Source organism: Acanthochromis polyacanthus, chromosome 4 (genome assembly GCF_021347895.1).
Source record: "Acanthochromis polyacanthus isolate Apoly-LR-REF ecotype Palm Island chromosome 4, KAUST_Apoly_ChrSc, whole genome shotgun sequence".
In the NCBI taxonomy this organism is placed as follows: Eukaryota; Metazoa; Chordata; class Actinopteri; family Pomacentridae; genus Acanthochromis; species Acanthochromis polyacanthus.
Window position 1 is genome coordinate 22,200,722 of NC_067116.1, and position 18,431 is coordinate 22,219,152.

Below are 18,431 nucleotides of genomic sequence, written 5' to 3' on the forward strand. Positions count from 1 at the left end.
ACAATGTTTCTTAGTTGGTGAGTAACCTCAAAATGTTCCTGTTAGCCACAAATATGTCTTAAAGTTCAGATGCAGATGGTCAGTGTCACATCAGTGATCATGATCCTAATTACAAAGTAAATATGCTTGATGAAATATTGCCAAAAGGCCCACTGAATATAAACCATCCATCTATACACCGCTTAAACCCTAATTATGGTCATGAGGGGCTGGAGTCTATCCCGACTGACTTAGGGTGAAGGCAGGAGACACCTTGGACAGGTCACCAGTCTGTCACAGGGCTACATATACAGACAAACAAGCACACTCACATTCACACCTACGGACAATTAAGAGTTAGAATCAAATTTTAGGAGGATGCCTGAGTCCCTGGAGAAACTGAATATAATAATAATAATGATAATGGAACACACCTTTCAAAACCAGTCTTACAAAGTGCCCTACACTTGGCAAATAGAATAAATGAATACAAATAAAATACCAATAATAATAATAATAATATGACAAGAATTATCTAAGCATAGTGCAGTGTACAGGTTTGAGCCAGTAAAAGTAAGGGGAGTGTTTTCAAAAAAAAGTATTCATAATCAACTTTGTACAAAATTAAATAAACAGAAATAACCTCATTGAAATCAGTATTTGGTGTGACTCTTTGCACCAGTCCTCCTTCCTATGCTTACATACAATTTTTCAAGGTTCCTCACAGTAGGTTGTTCTACCATCTTGGAGAAGTTGCCACAGTCCTCCTGCGGTTTTAGGCTGTTTCTGTGATACTCCTGCAAATTTCTTCTGGCTTCAGAATGAATTTGGAACCAATGTGATGCCTCCCTGATGGCAATTCTGTGATGGATAAGAATGTAAACATCTGAAATGCCTAAAGCTTTGGCAGTGATGTAGCTCTATTAAAATTTCAAGTAAAATTATAGAACCAGTATTTGATTTAATCACAACAAACCATGAAAATTATCATCTCAAGAAAACATCTACAAAATTAGATGAATTTGTTTTCTTCCCTAAAGCCAGGAGTGACATGTTGTTGTACGAGCTGCTACTTTTGGAGAGAAGGAAGACTTTCATTGTAGATAAGATGCTGGACCGGATCCAGCTGAACAGTGGAAAGACTTTGTTACAGAGCAAGAAGAGCCAAAACTGGAATGCTGCTGCTGCTTGTAAATGGCTGCAGTGTTTTATTTAAAGAATGACTTCTTTCTAGCTACTTTTTGGATACTTTAATTCAACTATTCAACATTTTGATACGCTTTGATACCCCAGGTTTAGGTATGTACTCTTTGTGTTGTCATGTTTCTCTCATTTGCTTCATATGTGTGAAATCTGTGTGCAGTTTTTCTGGTCAAACTGGCTTTTTCATGCAGCGTTTTGATTTTTATCACAACACAAAGTAAAACCATTGATAAAAGGGGAGAAATGAGAGTGAGAAGGGCACAGAGAGTGAGGCTGGAGAGCGTAAGAGAAGGGAAACTCCTGTCACTATCATGTGTTAAAGTTTAGTCTGTGCTGCTGGAGGCTCGATACGCACACGTTGTTGTTACTGTGGACAGAAGCTCGGTAAGTTGTGTCTGCTCCAAAAAGGGTTTTCTGCAAATTATGAGATTTTTGATTATTTGTCTGAAACAAACATTCCAATCAAGATTTTCATGTAAACCTCATCAGTCTAAAACTGGCAAAAACGGAGAAAACTCTGCCATTGTTGCTAACAGAGATTCATATGTCTGATCTGTTTTCCCAAATGAAACTTCATGTCGCTGCTCTCAGGAAGGGATTAATTCAATCTAAGGGGTTGCGTGCAAACTCCAGAATAGCAGCAAGGGGAGCTTTGTTTTCTCAAGAGCATTACTTGTTTTTCCCTTTGTTTCTTTGGACATCCCTCACTGACGACACCCTCATAGGTTCTGCTGCTATTGTCGGTATTTAAGACTATTTATATTATAATAATTATAATAATATTTATGTTCTCACAGCTGTTTAGATTTGTTTGTATGTGTATATTTATGTGAAATTTTCTGTGTGAATTCTAATCAGCTTTGCGTTATGTTCATACTATTCAAGCGCATGTACATGTGTGTGGGTGCATCATTTCAGCAGAGGAGAGAAAAAGTCAGCGCTGTAAAAGTGACAGGATATCAGAGTCAGATGACCGCTCACAGCCATGACAACTGCTTCGTCCCATTGAGGCATGGCTGTCATGTGAGACTGTTTATAGCCACACTGGTAGTCATGAGACTCCACTAATGGCCTGCAATGGGGACTTTAAGATGATGTGTGTGTGTGTAGGCAGGAGGACTGTGTTCGATTCTTACAGCTGGATGAGAAAATTCAATTTTTAAAAAAAAAAAGGGGAGTGCTGCTTTTCCTGATTGGAAAAACTGACTTAATATCACAATAGCATTCTCCTCTGTTGTTCAAGAGCATTTCTGGAGATATGATGATGATGATGATAAAAAAAATGTGGATGCACTTTCCACATTTGCAAGATTCTGCAACTTTGTGTGTTGGATTGTGTGTGCAGAGGGAGAACCGTCGTCTGCAGGAGGCCAGTATGCGACTGGAACAGGAGAATGACGACTTGGCACACGAACTGGTCACCAGTAAGATCGCACTTCGGAACGACCTCGATCAGGTAACACAACATCTAAAGGGGACGTTTTGAGCCCAACAGCAATCTGACTGCTCTGTTTCAGACTGAAAAGGACGGAATAATTTGTATTTTACATGTGGTGTTGGTTGCTGACATTGTTTAGGTTGTTTTATACACAGAGTACCATGCGAGGCTAAATGTGCTCAAGTTTGAAATTTGCAGATCTGCAACTAGCAACTTTTTGGCAGAGTAATTTTAGAAGTAGAGATAATTAAAATCCCTGACTCGAGTGGTGACAAACAGCCAAATGTAGCTGTAAGCAGAAAAACATTTTGTACCTTTTGCTGATATTAAACACTTTTCACAGCAGCTGCGGTTTTGTTGAGTTGCTCATAAGCATTTTACCAAACTACCCACCACACGACTGGTGGACTGCACCTGCACTGGACTCTGTCAGTGTGAATCTTTGGAGCTGTATTAATGAGTATAGAATGTGATTAATGTGCTGTGTCTTGCATCAATGTGGTCTGCAGTTGAATGCATGTTTATGCAACGGTAGATTTGGTGTTAAATGAAGAATGTGTGTGTGTGTGTACTCAGGCAGAAGACAAAGCCGATGTTTTGAACAAAGAGCTGCTGACCACCAAGCAACGTCTGGTGGAGACCGAGGAGGAAAAGAGGCGGCAGGAGGAGGAGACGGCTCAGGTAATATGAGATCGTTAAGATCAGCCTTAATGAGCTAAAAAAAAAAAACAACTGAACAATCTTGAGGCAACACAGTATTTACGCAACTCCTGTGGAGGTTGTGTATTGACTTCACTGTGTTTTGTTCTACTTACTTCTGTATAGTAATCAGTGACTTTAATCAGCTTCTGTCAGTAACCAAAGAAAATGAGACAGGTGACCTATAATGGCTAGAAGTAATAGCCACAACAAATATTCTCATTACAGGGATCCAATACAATTCTCCCAGCAAATAAGCCATCGATCACTATTCTGAGCAATACAGAGAAGTTTGAAACGAGCGTCAGCAAAGAACCATGACCACTATTTCTTAACATATGGAGTAGGAAAAATGTTATTTACTACATACTTATCTCATCTTAAAGACTTGAATACTTCACACATGCACACATATATACCACACTATAACTCAACCTGACTATTTTATGTCAAATACATGTCAATCAGTGGTGGTTGCTATCAAAGTGGTCAATATACATAGATACATTTAGGGCAAAGCTACTGTTGTGTATAAAGCTTAGAGATGGGTGCAGTGTGTTTTTAAACAGTGTGCTGTCAAAATGTAACCTCAGTTGCATTTAAATATGGAACATTTCGTCAGCTTATCTTCCTCATTCATGTAGTATTTCATTTTTTTGTCATTTTGTTCTGTCTCCTCCAGTTGAAGGAAGTTTTCAGGAGGGAACTGGAAAAAGCAGAGTTGGAGATCAAGAAAACCTCAGCAATCATAGCGGAGTACAAACAGGTTTGCTGCTGAAGTCATCCACTGCTTTTTGCTCATTTAGAGTCTTGTAATTGGCCAGATTTACACATATGTTCACAGCAAACAGTAATGTAGGTCTTATTGCATGTTATTGTAGGTTTTGCTTAGTTTAAATCAGGGGTGTCAAGATCCGTTCCTGGAGGGCCACTATCCTGCATGTTTTAGATGTTTCCCTCTTCCAACACACCTGATTCAAATGATCAGCTCGTTATCAGGCTTCTGCTGAGCTTGATGATAAGCTGATCATTTGAATCAGGTGTGTTGGAAGAGGGAAACATCTAAAACATGCAGGATAGTGGCCCTCCAGGAACTGAGTTTGACACCCCTGGTTTAAATGATGTGATTACTTAAAAGCTCCTATTATTAGTAGTAGCAATGATATAAGATATCAGGATTAAACTAGATGCCAAATAAAGTCTAAGAAGCTATTTATTATTATTCAATATGTGGAGCTGCAATATCTTAGTGAGTGTGAAGTGTGTTGATGCAGAAGCACAGGTTTAATAATTTTTTAGTGTATCTCTTACTTTGCAGCTGGAATGTGTCATCTCACCTGTAATTTGACTTCCTCTCTGTCTTTCAGATCTGCTCCCAGCTGAGCACCAGGCTGGAAAAACAGCAGGCGGCAACAAAAGAAGAGCTAGACATCGTCAGGGTGAGATTATATGGTGTCAATGCACAGCAAGCAGCAGATGCAAGTTAGGAGACTTTCAAATTCCTGGATAAAAGCCACAATATGTTGCATCAGAGAACAAAGGGTTTTTACTCGCTGTTCTGTCCTTTCCAGTCACATTAAACAGTCAGACAAGCCCATAGTCATCACACCCGAAAAGAACTTGATTGCACAAATAATTTCACACAAATTGTTTAGCCCTCGTCAAACATGCGATGTTGCTATTAGAGGGTGTGACAGGGAATCACCTCAGGCCTGGATAAAGAACTTTCTGATCTTCTGCTTAATGTGACGTGTTGCAACAACTCTGATGTTGTAGTGAGATCTAGCGCAGAGAGAAATACTGTCTATGTCAGTGTTAATGTAAACTTCCACTTAGGATGTAGTGTCATTTTAATGCTGTAATAAAGTAGAACAGATAGAGATGAGAGGAAATGAAAATACGTGATATAAAGAATGAAGTGTGACATAAATGACCAATAGCAGATTGGCTATGGCTGATACTGATTTGGTCTTTTGAACAGAAAGCATTGGTTGAAAATGGCAGGGTGATGCCTTTCATTTATGAAATGCACAAACTGCATTAAATTCCTCAAAAGTGAGGACAGAGTAATCTGTAAAAATCTGTTTCCTGGCTACCAGGCAAAAGTCAAAATCAAAAATAAGGATGGATTACACAGTCGCCTCCCACAAAGAATATGTATCTACTATTTTCATCGCAGTCATGAGGGTGTCGTTCCCTCATGAAGATGACAGAATAAATTATGGGTTGTTTTTTCGGGTATAATGTCTTGCCTGTTTGAAGGATGGTATAAAGAAGACTGAATTAGTTTTAAGAAATACAAACAAGCCAGAGCATCCCCCCCCCCCCCCCCCCCCCTTAGAGCAGAGTGATAATGAGGTATAGACAGATCATTTTTCAAATGTGTCAGCGCTGGAAAATGATCTTGCTGGACCTCATAGGTCTGGCTATGCAAGACAGATCGTATAGAGAGGTGTCTACTACAGCATGTGAATATAAAAATATGTTTATCTTTACCTGTGATTACACAATACATGTTACCTAGCTACGTCTACTAACATACACATTTGTGCCTGTATGCTCATGCAGAACAAAGTCATGGGCTGTGACCACTGTAGGGACCTGTTCAGCACTCTGGGGTCCCTCCAGGCTTCATCCCCTGGGAGTGACAAGACATCCAACGAGCCGCTGGACGAGGAGAAGGATGGGCTGAAGGAGCAGCTGAGGCAGCTGGAGCTGGAGCTGGCACAGACCAAACTACAGCTGGTGGAAGCCAAATGTCGCATCCAGGTCAGCGCACTATGCAGGGACAATGACAGCAATGTGACTTTTATCATTTTAGCTTGTTAGCATGCTAGCATTTTCTAAGTTTTTTGTTACTTTTGTAGGTACTAAGTTTAGGTACTATAATACATGCCTTGAGAGTACATGGGGGTCTACCAAATTGTATGGCAATGCTTTCAAAAGCTGTTAAGACATGTCGCTAAAACATAAATCACTAGTGATAGCCCGATATCCTTGTAATCATGGTTACAAATATCCCTGAGTAGCAAATATATATAATTCCCTGCTTTGTATCTCTCTTCTGTGATAATTAGATTATTATGAGTGTGTTAGAGTACACAGGCCTGTTGAAAAGACCAAAGTCTATTTGAATTGTCAGTTGTAAAGAAGTGCTCATGTTCTGTATGACTGCAGTCATGCTCTGTAACTCCACAGTCTGTATTTAAATCCACAGCCATTTGACAGAGCACTGTGTCAGATTAACTTACAAGAGAAAAGGTTATGTGTCCAGCTCTGTCCCAAAGTGCTTTTCTCCTCCATGTCTGCTGACTGAGTCCTTCTCTTTGTCTTGCTCTGCAGGAGCTCGAGCATCAGCGAGGGGTCCTGATGAACGAGATCCAAGCCGCCAAGAACTCTTGGTTCAGCAAGACTCTGGGGTCTCTGAAGAGCTCTGCCTCGTCTTCGTCCTCATCACAGACCCCGTCCTCTCCAAAGGAAGGGCCTGCCTAGGTGACCCTCCCTGCCCCTGTCTTTCCCCTGCAGGATGCACACTAGAGCTGAGCAACACAAGTTGAAGAAACAAGCAGCGGAGAAATGCAGTATTCCTTTTCCAGCAGGTGGCTTCCTGGACTGCAGATAGCTGAAGAGATGAGGGACGAAAGAGGCGGAGGGCTGGAACAGATGCTTGTCTCTGACTGAACTAGAAAGTGTCTGTTGACCTTCTCTGGTTCACAGGTGATGAGACAGGTGAGGGTGAATCATCAGCGAGGTCTGACGTTCATTTTAACTTCACCGGCCGCTGCTGACTCAGCAAACATAACAGAATCTGTCTTATAGGTCAATGAGCTCCACCCTGTGTCCTGACATTGCTACTGCAGAGATCCATCATTTTATCTAAAAATTCCATTCAGTTCCACAAACAGCTCACTGTCTTTAATGATTGTGACACAGCTGCATCACAGCGGTGTTATACATTTACTGTTTATAAATATAACCATCTACATTCACCATCTTCAGCGCAGCAAAGCCCCAGTGCTGTAAAGAAGGAATACTGCACCCAGTCTTAAATGAGAACAACACAACAGTTTTGCTTCTTTATATTAATATAACATAAACAATGTTGTCATATAAATATGTATAACTAATTATTGATTTTTTTAATAATCTTGTACAGTTCTTTAAGAGAAAAAACAACAGGAAAAGTTCTTAAATTTCTTTTCTACTATTTAGAAACTGAATGTCATCTCTCCAGATGTTGACGTAAGCACAGTGTGTGATGGATGTGGTCGGGTCCAAACGCTGAAGAGCCAAAGTGACAACCTGTAGACATTTTTTTAGTTCAGTGTTCCTCGTGGTTTTTCAGTAGTCGGTGAAACTAACTCATGGTCTGCAATCTCATTGACTTGCCATTTTTCTAAATTCTAGTTCAGTGTTTTTAGTTTAATGTTTTTAAGAAGCTTTTTTTTTTTTACGTAGTTTGACACAGATCATGACATTTTGTGAAAAATTTGACTGACTGCAACAAAAATTGACTCTTGGTCCCTTTTCTGCATCTGTTCCGTCCTTTAAAAATGTTTAATGATTCATTTTGGTTATTCATTTTGGCAGTTTTATGTTGCTCATTCTTTTACAGAATGAAAGAATGACTTCCACAGACAAGACAAGACAAACCAAACTGAGTCTGTCAGTCTATAATCTGCACCAACATGCAGATGACACCCACTGAAGTCTTCACCCTTTCAAACTTGTCATGAAAATTCACAGAGTTGGCACTTTAAATTCCACCTCATAATATAGTTTAGGCCCTAAAGCATCTGTTATCCAGCACAGTTCATCCCTGAACAAACATCTCAAAAGATTAATAAGCAAGACTAAGTTGCAATATTGCTCTGAAATTGCCAAATAGTTAAAGCCATTTGCACAACTTTGCCAACACCTTCTTTGCTGTTTGTTGTGCTCATTTACTTTCTTATTGATGCTTTACACAGTGAGAAGGATACAAAGTCTTCCTGTGTCCACTGTGGGCTGGTGGCTCTGATGCTCAGATAAAACTCCATTGTATCCTGTTAACAGTAATGTGCAGGTAAAGCTAATAAAGCTCATCTCATCATGAACAGCAGATGGCGCCACATTCAAATTAGCTGAAAGGACGAGTTTTGATTTACCTACTAACACTTTGTACTTATTACACTGCTGGTTGTTAATATAAAAGATGCAAGGATGCTTCTTTTGCTGATAAACATCAGTTACCTGTAGTGTGAACACGTTAGTGCTGCAGGTAGAAAGCTGCAGTCTAGATGCCAACTGTCCTTCTCTACGCTGGTTGGCACCAAATCCGCCTTTGGACTCGGAACAATCCCATATGTAATCTGTGTGTGTGAGTGTGCGTGTTTGAATGTATGATTGTGCACGTGTTCTGCACTGTAGTGGTCTAAGTTCACGTGGCTGCCTTTTCTTTTGATGACTGACGCAGTTGGACGTTGAAAGACTGAACTGTTGGAGAGCGTCAGCTGTGCCATAAAAGCCTCATCTCTGCTCCTGTTCGGTGGTCTTCCTCTGCGCCCCAAACAATCTGTACCAACCTCACAAACAGCCATGTCATTTATTAAAAGGTCTGCTGAGGTCGTTTTCAACTGCGCGTTTCACACATTTCCACATGGAGCCTCCCAGTGCTACACCCACCATCATCTTACTGGTGGCCAAAGGGCAACTCACCTGAAGGGAATGCTTTGTTTTATAATGGAAAAGCAGAAAACAGCAGCTGACTGTGTGAACATCATTGAATTCCAGGTGTGTTTTGCGTAACCAGGACATTCCGTCTTCACTGTCGTGCATCATTTTTGTTGGTTAATCTGTGAAAGTTACAGCCAGTTTAGTCTATTACGTGCACTAACACAGCATTGATGTTTTAAACACTATTTCAAAGTTTGTTTGTTTAGAAGTTATTTTTTAACTGATGTTTATTGTCGCTGAGATGACTGCTGCCAATTTATAATCCACTTTAATTTCAGTGATGCAAAAGCAGGCAGTGAGTCAGATGACAGGCGTGATGTGTGTTGTGTAGTTTACAGTTTGTTGTAACACCACAGTCCTGTTACACATGGAGGGACGGCTCCTCGGCTGGTCTGTACAGTAACTGTCTGAACTGCATTAATAAATTTCAGTCTTTCTGTTCATTTCTGCACTTTGAGCTTTTATTGGCAAATGAATGAATGACTCAATTTAGTTTAGAATGAAGGATTGAAACAGCAATTTGGGTTTGTTCATTCCTGCACTTTGAGCTTATATTGACAACTGAATACTGATTAGAATGACTCAAATTAGTTTAGAATAAAGGATCTAAGCAGCAATTCAGGTTTGTTCATTCTCTTTTTAATGAAGGCAGAAAATTATTAGTGTTAAAATATGGTTGTCTGGCCAGCAGCAGCTTTTATTTTCTGATACAAATGGAAGCACAAGCTAAATCTACAAAACATGCAACATGACAACAAACATCAGTTTATCTGTCAGGACAGTCTGAGAGACACATTAAATACTGCAGAACTGCAAGACTTTATACAAGGAAGCATATGTAGCAGCTACTGAATGTCAGGTTCTCTAATGTGGTCGTCATGCAGTACACAGAACTCTGCAATACTTATAGGCTTTATTGTAAATATTAAATAAACCTTTTTAAAGCTTGTTTGTAAACAAATACAGAACAAAAATTATGATTTAAAAAAACATTTTGCTATGGAGTTACGGTTTTACACAGATGTTGCAAATAATTTACAGAATTAACATCTCAAACAACATTAACTGCCAAAAAAAAAAGGTTTTGGAAATCAGGAACTGGAGGTGATCTGCAGCCGTAAGAGACTACATCTCCCAGCATTCCTAGGGGCATTGGGATATTCCAAAGGAGACAAAGGCCAACCCTGAAGTCAACACTCCTGACTCAGAGAGTTTGAGGTGTGTTCCCACTGAGTGACAAAAGATCTGAAGCACTCCATCACTATCAATCACCCTTTCTGAGAATCTGCACAGAGTTGTTTGTATTTCCAGAAAAACATTGGCGTAGATTTACAGATGTTCATGGCTTTACTAAATTGCAAATAGAAATATTTTGTTTCCAGACAATGTGAGTTGACTGAATAGTGCTTCCATTTCTTTCTCTTTGTACCATTTGAACACACAAGGAATACCAAGTGACCGCATACAGAAGATTAGGATTGGGTCTTAGAGTTTCACATATCCTGAATCTGCACTACATTTTATTTACTTGACAGAAGAAGACCACAGAAATGTCAACAAGCCATTTGTACAAAATGGCCCCACAGACACCATGAAGTACTAGACTTGACTATATAGGAGTTCTGTGCTCTTTTAACTATTCATAAAGCCTTACAAATGTAGAATATGATAACAAAAGCTAGCTTAAGCATTTAGCCATTTGGTGTGACTACAAGGTTAGGAATCTTGGAATACTGCGTGACATGAGAGAAGTTTGAATGTTGATATGTTGCCTTTAGTCCAGTGAGCCTGAACTAGATGCACTCATGGGCTGAATGTTGGACTTATCTGTATTCCACATCTTTGATTTCAACTTTGCTCAGTCTGTCACTGAGCTCATCAAAGTAATTATCAACAAAGCGAAGCATCTGAATGACGGCGCTGAGCAGCAGAATGTCACAGTTCATGTCCAGCTCCAACTCTTCACTGTAGTTCTTCACTGGAACAACACAGGACAGCGGCACACCGAGCCGAGCGCCGACCTCCTGCATCTGGATCACAAAACGCAGTACAAAAGGATTCAGCCAAGGATAGTTCACTGTTTTATGACTAAAAAACAAGTCTGCAAGATTTGTTTTGTTTTATAAAATCCTCACCAGTTCCTTAATGTAGCCGCTCTTATAAATGTTTCTCACATCCTCTTTCACCAAAGGACAAGCTTCATCTACTTTAGTGAGCAGGACCAGCTGAGGAATCCCTGGAGGTACAAGAGCAGAAAGACACTTTTATCATATTTTTGTCACAACTGTTTGCAGCAGTTGCTTGTTGTTGAATTAGCTGTTTAAAGTGCACATCAAAACCAGGCATGTGAACATGATAAGAGTAACCGCATTCTGAAAACTGCTCTCACAAGGAAGCCTTTTATTAACTACATGAATGCAGTCCACTCCTTTGATTGGTCACTTTGGACACCCACAGTGTCTCTGGCTTAGCCTAGCCATGCTAGACCCATGTTCTGAAGGCACAAGGGTCTAGGCACGCTCGACAGGGAGGGAGGCGGGCTAAAAGGTTGTCTATCAAATCTCTCTGCAGCAATTGGGTAGGTATACAACCAATCAGCGCAACGAATAGGCTTCCAGAGCGCCGGAAATCAGAGGATGCGGTGGTTCGGTGAAGCCTTATTTATACAGTCAATGGGTGAAGCTCAAGTATATTACAGACATGTTAACAGAAAGATTATTCAGAGTCGGTGCTAATGGAGCTCAACGACTGTTGTCGTTTTTGTTGTCGACCCTGGCAGAGAATTAAATTCGTCGCCGTGGGTTGTCTAGCACGGGTAGGCTAGTTGTTTCCGGTTGTTTCTGTCAGAATCGTCGCGCCTCTGTCGTCACTTAGTTACGCCCGCCTTCTGACTCTACACTTCATGGTGATTCATCCGGCCAGTTTTAGGAGAATCCAGCCTCGAGCCTTATGGAGGGTAACTAGACCCACCCTGGCAGAGAATTAAATTCGTTGCCGTGGGTTGTCTAGCGCGGCTAGGCTATCTCTGGCTCATCTCTGACTTAGTGTTGAAAGAAGTACTCAGATTTTGTACTTGAGTAAACGGCAATAATACCACAGTGTAGAAATACTATTTTAGGTCTTCATATTTTTACCAGCCCTGCGACAGACTGGCGACCTCTCCAGGGTGTCCCCTGCCTTCGCCTGAGTCAGCTGGGATAGGCTCCAGTACCCCCAGAGACCCTAGTGCGGATAAAGCGGTGTATAGAGGATGGATGGATGGAGAATGGATATTTTTACCATAATAAAGTACAAATGTATTACTGTGAAAATGTGTCAAAAGTAGAAGTACTCATTATAGGTAATGGTTCATTTCAGAAGAATGTTTATGGTATTGTTGGATCATTCTGATCCATCAATGTGTCACTTTCATGTTGTAAAAAGTACAATAGTTGCCTCTGCATTGTAGTTCTTTGTAGGTTCTAATTTTTCATCTTACTTTGAAGGAGAAACCTTTCATTGCTCTGTTTGTACCTACAGGGGTGCACCATACTGGATAGATGATAAAAAACAAAGAGAACGCTGCCAGTGTTCAGCAGTATTTGGTTAATCTGTCAGCAGTTGCAATAACTAATCAAAATAACTCATTTAGTCAAAGAGTTATCAGCCACTGTCATTCAGGGCCTCAAAAGTCAACTGGACAAGAGAGTGGTTGTTTCACAGTTGAGAGTGTTTCAGGAGAAATACTTCCTCCCAAAAATTCAAGTTCCACTGACCCATTAGGTTGACCTTTCTTTTTTTCTTTTTTTTCTTTAGCTTTACAATATACAGTAATCATAAAATAAGTCAATAGCAATAACATTAGGTTAATATTAATGAAAGAATACAAAAATAAAACTAAATAAGAATAAGAAAGTAAACTGAAAAGAGAGAAAGAAAAGAAAAATAAAGGGAAAGAAAGAAAAAAGAAGGGGAAATATATGTATATATGTATCCACTGACCCATTCGGTTGACCTTTCTGCGGATAGCATCCAGCTTCTCCTCCATCTTTGTGGACATGATGGAGATCTTACAGGCATCAATGACGTAGGCCACACAGTGGATCTTGTCCTTCAGCCCTGGAGACTTGCGATAAGCAAGAGTCTCTGAATTCAGAGGAGCTGAGGGGTTGAACTGAGCCACATGTTGGAGTTAACTACAGTCAAGTCCATATTTCAAACATTCACTATCCTGCTGAGTGTATTCAGCTGCTGTACCTGGTAACGGTCTGGCAAATGACCATTTAGGATGCTGCTGATGTCATCTACGTCAAGCCCCGCCCCTTTGTTGTCCTCCAATCCCATGGTATCACACAAGATGATTGGCAGAGGTTTGCCTTCTCGTCCAGCTTTCACAGAGTAGGTGCGAAACTGTCGGGGACAGGAAGTGGACAGATCAGGATTGTCACGTTGAAATCAGTGAGATCAGACGGAAACTAGACAAGCCCTTAGTAGAGGGCAGAACCACGCCCATGCATGATACTCTGTATCAATTTTGATTATCCTATCTATATCCATTCCTACTTGATCTGCTGACCTGTAACTCCACAACTGAGCATGGGACCTTAGACTGATCTTCAGTGCCAAGTTTGATTATCCTGACTTCAGCACTTGCAGAGATATCTGACCGGACATACCCACATACATACTTACTCAGCCAGATACCGAAGCGAATGCAGTAACCCCGCTGACGTACATCAGGCGTGGTTAATCGCTGGGAGCAGACACTGACCTGTGTGGTGAGGCTGGTGCTGGAGCAGCCAGATATGGCCTGGCTGGTGACGTGGCCTCTGAACACAGAGTTGATGGAGTTAAAGAAGCTGGACTTTCCTGCTCCGACTGATCCGATGAGAAGAACTCGAGGCTGGGACACAGAGCTGAGTGTGGGTTTGTAGGTTTTAATGCTCGCCATCAGCTCCTGCCTCTTCCTGCACAAACACAGAGACAATTAGATGGAAAACTTAAGAGGCTATTAGTTGTTTTGACTGTTTCAGAGCTTCTTTGTGCATAATCAGCTGACCTCTGTGACATCAGTCCTGTTTGCTGGTGAATAATTTGATTGCATAATAATTTGCATAAACACCATCCTCGTCTAAAACAGAGTTAAATATTGAGTCTAGTGGACCACAGCATGACACAAGGAACACATCCATTATACGAATATATTCAAATGTTTAGGACATTCTTTAAAAACATCTTCAGATTAATAGCATAAAGTTCAATTTTATTGTATAAAAGAAATGAATAATGTGCAGAACAGTGACTGTCCATCTTACAGTGACTCCCAGGTTACTGTCCTCCATGGCCTCTCAAGTTCAGTGGTTTCTGTTGACCAGCAAAATCAAGAAATATAACAATTTTACTGAATTAATAAAAATATTAACATCCCACCTGGGGCTGAAAGATTTGAGAAAAATATCTATGTGTGACTTTGTTTTTTGACAGATGATGTAATTTGTTTTTATGTCAAACTTCAGTTCACCGTTCACTGTGTAACAGACATAATACACGCGATGAAGCATTAATTCATAAGACATCATCAACAGTGTGACTTTCACTCAAGGAGGATGACATGAATTTGTAAAACCTTTGCTTTGCTGTAGAATGTATGGATGCACAGATCAGGAAACATAAGATGCAGCAGAACACTGATCTGCAACAACAAACATCAACATATGTTTATCTATAGTGAACTTACCCTCCACCTGGTAGACTTCACACTCAGTCAGGTTGAGATCATTGCCGTGCATTTCTGCAGCAGTGAAGTTGTAGTAATTTCCTGGGTTACTATACACTACTGCTTTGCTTTGACTGACAAGAACCAATGCTTCTCCAAAGTAAGGACCAGAGTTAGCGACCATTCTCACTGCATATACAGGAGCAGTGACTGGATATTTCAGGAGCTTTTCTCCACTGAAGGCGAAAAGAAAGGCCTGGTCATCGTGACCATATTGTCCTGACTGACTAAAAGGTTGTTTGGTGTAGCCTCCAAACACGTAGCCGGAGGTGTTAAAGCCCACAGACACAGTGGGAGAGTGGGTGTCACATCGCTGGTGGAAGTCGGCACCAGTGAAACCATGGATGCTGGCCTTGTAGAGCAGCCGCAGTTTGACTCTTCCCAGCTGAGAGCAGATTGTTTTCTGCTGGCATCTTGTTAGCATTGGGTTCATGATGGACAGTTGGTCTGCTGAGCTGAACGTCGAAAGGCTGAATGAACCTTGATGTTTATTCACTTTGAAGTCTGAAGGAAAAAAACACAGATGCATAAAACATTCAGGATTGTTAGACTCACTGTTCAATATGTTTGTAAATGAACACTGATCACACAAGAAGCTGCCCATGGTAAAATCATTTCAACTACATTACTTACACTGTACTTGGGTCATTGATCAAACCCCTGAAAGCTCATCTCTGTGTCTCAAAGTTACATATTTTGATGCTTTTATTTCCATGAAAATTCTTCCTTCCTGCCTTTAAATGCTTTAAATGTAACCCTTCCTCTATCTACAGTCGGTATGGAAAGTATTCAGACCCCTTGAAGTTTTTCACTCTCTGTGTCATTGCAGCCATTTGCCAAAATTTTAAAAAGTTCATTTTATTTCTCATTAATGTTCACTCAGCACCCCATCTTGACAGAAAAAAACAGAAATGTAGAAATTTTGGAGATTCATCTTTAAAAGTAGTCATTTTTTGACTGGACTTGGGTGAATCAGAACAGTTATTAACTTTATTTTTACCTTCAACTTGTTTACCTTCTGTTTCATTTAAAAACAGCTGCTGTGGAAAAGCTGTACAGGTTCACCAGCTGCTTATCCAGGGTATTTTACGCCACGTATATTTAATTACAGACTTTAGTAGAGAACAGATATTAATTCATCAGTACTATCCAATTTGAAGATGTTTACTTGAGGCAGATGTCCAATTTTAAGTTTACCTTACATTACTACTTTATTCCCTCAGGTAATTCTTTGTATTCTTCTTTGGAAATTCTGCTAAATATTAACAGAAGCTAAATATTTACTCAGTCTGCTGTCTTGTTTGCCAGAGCACATGGCAAAGCATTAAGTGTTGTTTTCCAGGAAGACAGGTGTCAAGATTAACTGGTGATCCGATCAACTGGTGATATTCAGTGAGCTGTTACAACGGCAATACATAGCATAGGTGACTGTGTTGATGCCTGTTCAAAACACACAGATGTCAATAAACTGTTCCGAAATGTTCTTGTTGTAGCTTCAACATTGTCGTTATTGCTCTGTTTGGACTGACGGGTGTTCAGTCTACCAGTAAAATACTCGGTTTAATGAGGACTTCCACCTAACGGAGTGGAAATATCGCTTCACTGTGGCAGAGTGTGACGATCTCCACCAGATTAACTGGGGACAGTCTGTGGCCTCAGTCCGACGGTCAGACAGAAACAGCAAGAGAAGTTCTAATACCATTTTCAAAGCCTACTGCGATAAACCACTGAGTTGTTCTACTTTTAAACAGATTTTAAGTAAAACAATGACATCATATAAACCATCTGACCGCATTCTAACCAGGGGTTTCACATTCCAATCTTCAGAACGTCGATATGCTTCATCTAACCCCCCCCCCCCCCCCCCCCCCTATTCAAGATTTATTTATTTTACTGGGGCATTGCAAGTTAATCAAGATTGTATTCTATAGAATCAATGCATTGTAAATTAAATGGACTGACTTTATAGAACACAAAATTAAAGGTATTTTTTATTTCTAAAGACCTAGAACAATAATATAGACGAGGATATTTATTCTACAAAACCTTAACGAGTCCACCCATGAACTACATAGCTAGCTGCTGTTTCAAACAAGATCTCACAACTCAAGACGTGAAACAATAAAATAAGAATTAATAAAAACAGACCAAATAAGATCATCTTGCTGAATTGTTCTACCATAAGTTCCATCTGCAGATTCCCTCTCAGACTAAAAACTGCCTCTTCACTGAACACCTTTACACTTATATATACTTACGACTACCAATAGCTGTGAATAAATGTTTTTTCCCCTCTTTTTATTAGCTCTATTTGACAGGTAAGTCGAGAGACGGACGGAAAAGTAGGGAGAAAACCTACAGCAGAAAGTCGTGAGCTGGAGTTGAACCCGAGCCGCTGCATCGGGTTCATAGATCTCCTGTTGAGTCACCTGAGCTAACGTCCCAGTGTATGTGACATAATGAAAGGAATCGGTGTCTTTTCTCAATGACATGTCAGTTTAGACTAGTATGACACAACAAAGTTCTGCTGCTGGTTTGAACATGAATGTCCTGTAAATTTTGCTAAACTGCTGCATTTCAAATCCAATACGTTAAATACTGCTGGGCTGTTTCAGTAAAATTTTGAAGTTTGTGTTATTTAAATAAGACAGTGTAGCTACAATTTCATCTAAACCTGCCAATACTGTATCAATATATTAATATTATACTGCAACACTTCGGCATTCTGTTATCGCACAGCTTGGTGAACTTCTTGTTAAATAACGTGTACACCGTGTCCTGGTCTCCTGTCTGCTGCTTTAACAGGTTTTGACAGTGATCACAGCTCCACTAGTTCCAACCGCGGTTACGTAGTTTTCTTTCTTGTTGCCTGACAGCGCATGACTCTTACGATGAGAATGCGACTTATTTCCAGATATTTTTGTCAGGACCAAAATGAATAAAACAGCAGAAATCTCATTTTTAGAAGCGAAGTTGTTCCATTGTTTATTTCCTGGTTAGTCGGTAAGGGGTCCTGAAAAGCCACGCCTCCGAAACATCTGTCTCAGAAACGCTGAAATCACCAGTTGATCGGATCACCAGTTAATCTTGAACACCGGCACAAGAACGAGCCACGCCTAATGACTGGCTCATGTTTCTACCACATCACCCCGATTTTAACACACTGTACACTGATTCTAAATATCTTAGAACCACTTTCATGAATCTTAACACATACATCTACTGTATCACATCAGTGAATTTAGCAAAAGCTAAACAAACCACATCCAAACTTTTGTAGTCACCAAAAAAGAAAACTAGATTTTAAATCCTACTGGCCAACATAAAGTAAAAACATGCAGCCCTTTAATGTCTTCAGTCCTACCTGCTTCTTTTCTGGACAGCTGAGGGAAGATGACTAGAGATCACAGTAGCCCACTGTACACTACTGGGATCTCAGCACTTCTGCAGCTGGAGAAATGAAACTGGAAGTCTCCCATCAGACCCAGTTTCACTTTCAAAATAAAACACTGGCAATCACTGTATTACATCTGCTGCCTTTGATCACACAGGGAACACAACAGAAGTGAGTACGCTGCTGTGCAAGATGAGAAAATGTCTTATTATTCCAAATTGTACCATCTCTAAATAACTGCATTATAT

The 18,431-nt window shown here is 40.3% G+C and overlaps 2 protein-coding genes across 5 annotated transcripts in view; one reads left to right on the forward strand and one right to left on the reverse strand.

Moving 5' to 3' along the window:
* The window catches only part of rabgap1l (RAB GTPase activating protein 1-like), a 129,321-nt gene extending 119,844 nt beyond the window's left edge, over positions 1-9,477 (forward strand). For all 4 annotated transcript variants that reach the window (XM_051947207.1, XM_051947208.1, XM_051947209.1 and 1 more), the window contains 6 exons: positions 2,528-2,638; positions 3,197-3,301; positions 4,002-4,085; positions 4,687-4,758; positions 5,888-6,088; positions 6,662-9,477. In XM_051947207.1, coding sequence (XP_051803167.1) covers positions 2,528-2,638; positions 3,197-3,301; positions 4,002-4,085; positions 4,687-4,758; positions 5,888-6,088; positions 6,662-6,811 — 723 coding nt within the window. In that variant the 3' untranslated portion in view covers positions 6,812-9,477. The remainder of the gene's footprint in view (positions 1-2,527; positions 2,639-3,196; positions 3,302-4,001; positions 4,086-4,686; positions 4,759-5,887; positions 6,089-6,661) is intronic.
* A 174-nt stretch (positions 9,478-9,651) lies between these two features.
* On the reverse strand, positions 9,652-18,285 carry LOC110959185 (interferon-induced protein 44-like). Its single transcript, XM_051947212.1, has 8 exons — positions 18,154-18,285; positions 14,751-15,293; positions 14,329-14,377; positions 13,785-13,980; positions 13,271-13,423; positions 13,016-13,187; positions 11,170-11,270; positions 9,652-11,064 (listed from the first exon to the last, which is right to left on the reverse strand). The coding sequence occupies exons 2-8, from the start codon at positions 15,220-15,222 to the stop codon at positions 10,858-10,860; spliced, it is 1,350 nt and encodes a 449-aa protein (XP_051803172.1). The 5' UTR covers positions 15,223-15,293; positions 18,154-18,285; the 3' UTR covers positions 9,652-10,857.
* Between the last annotated feature and the right edge of the window lie 146 nt (positions 18,286-18,431).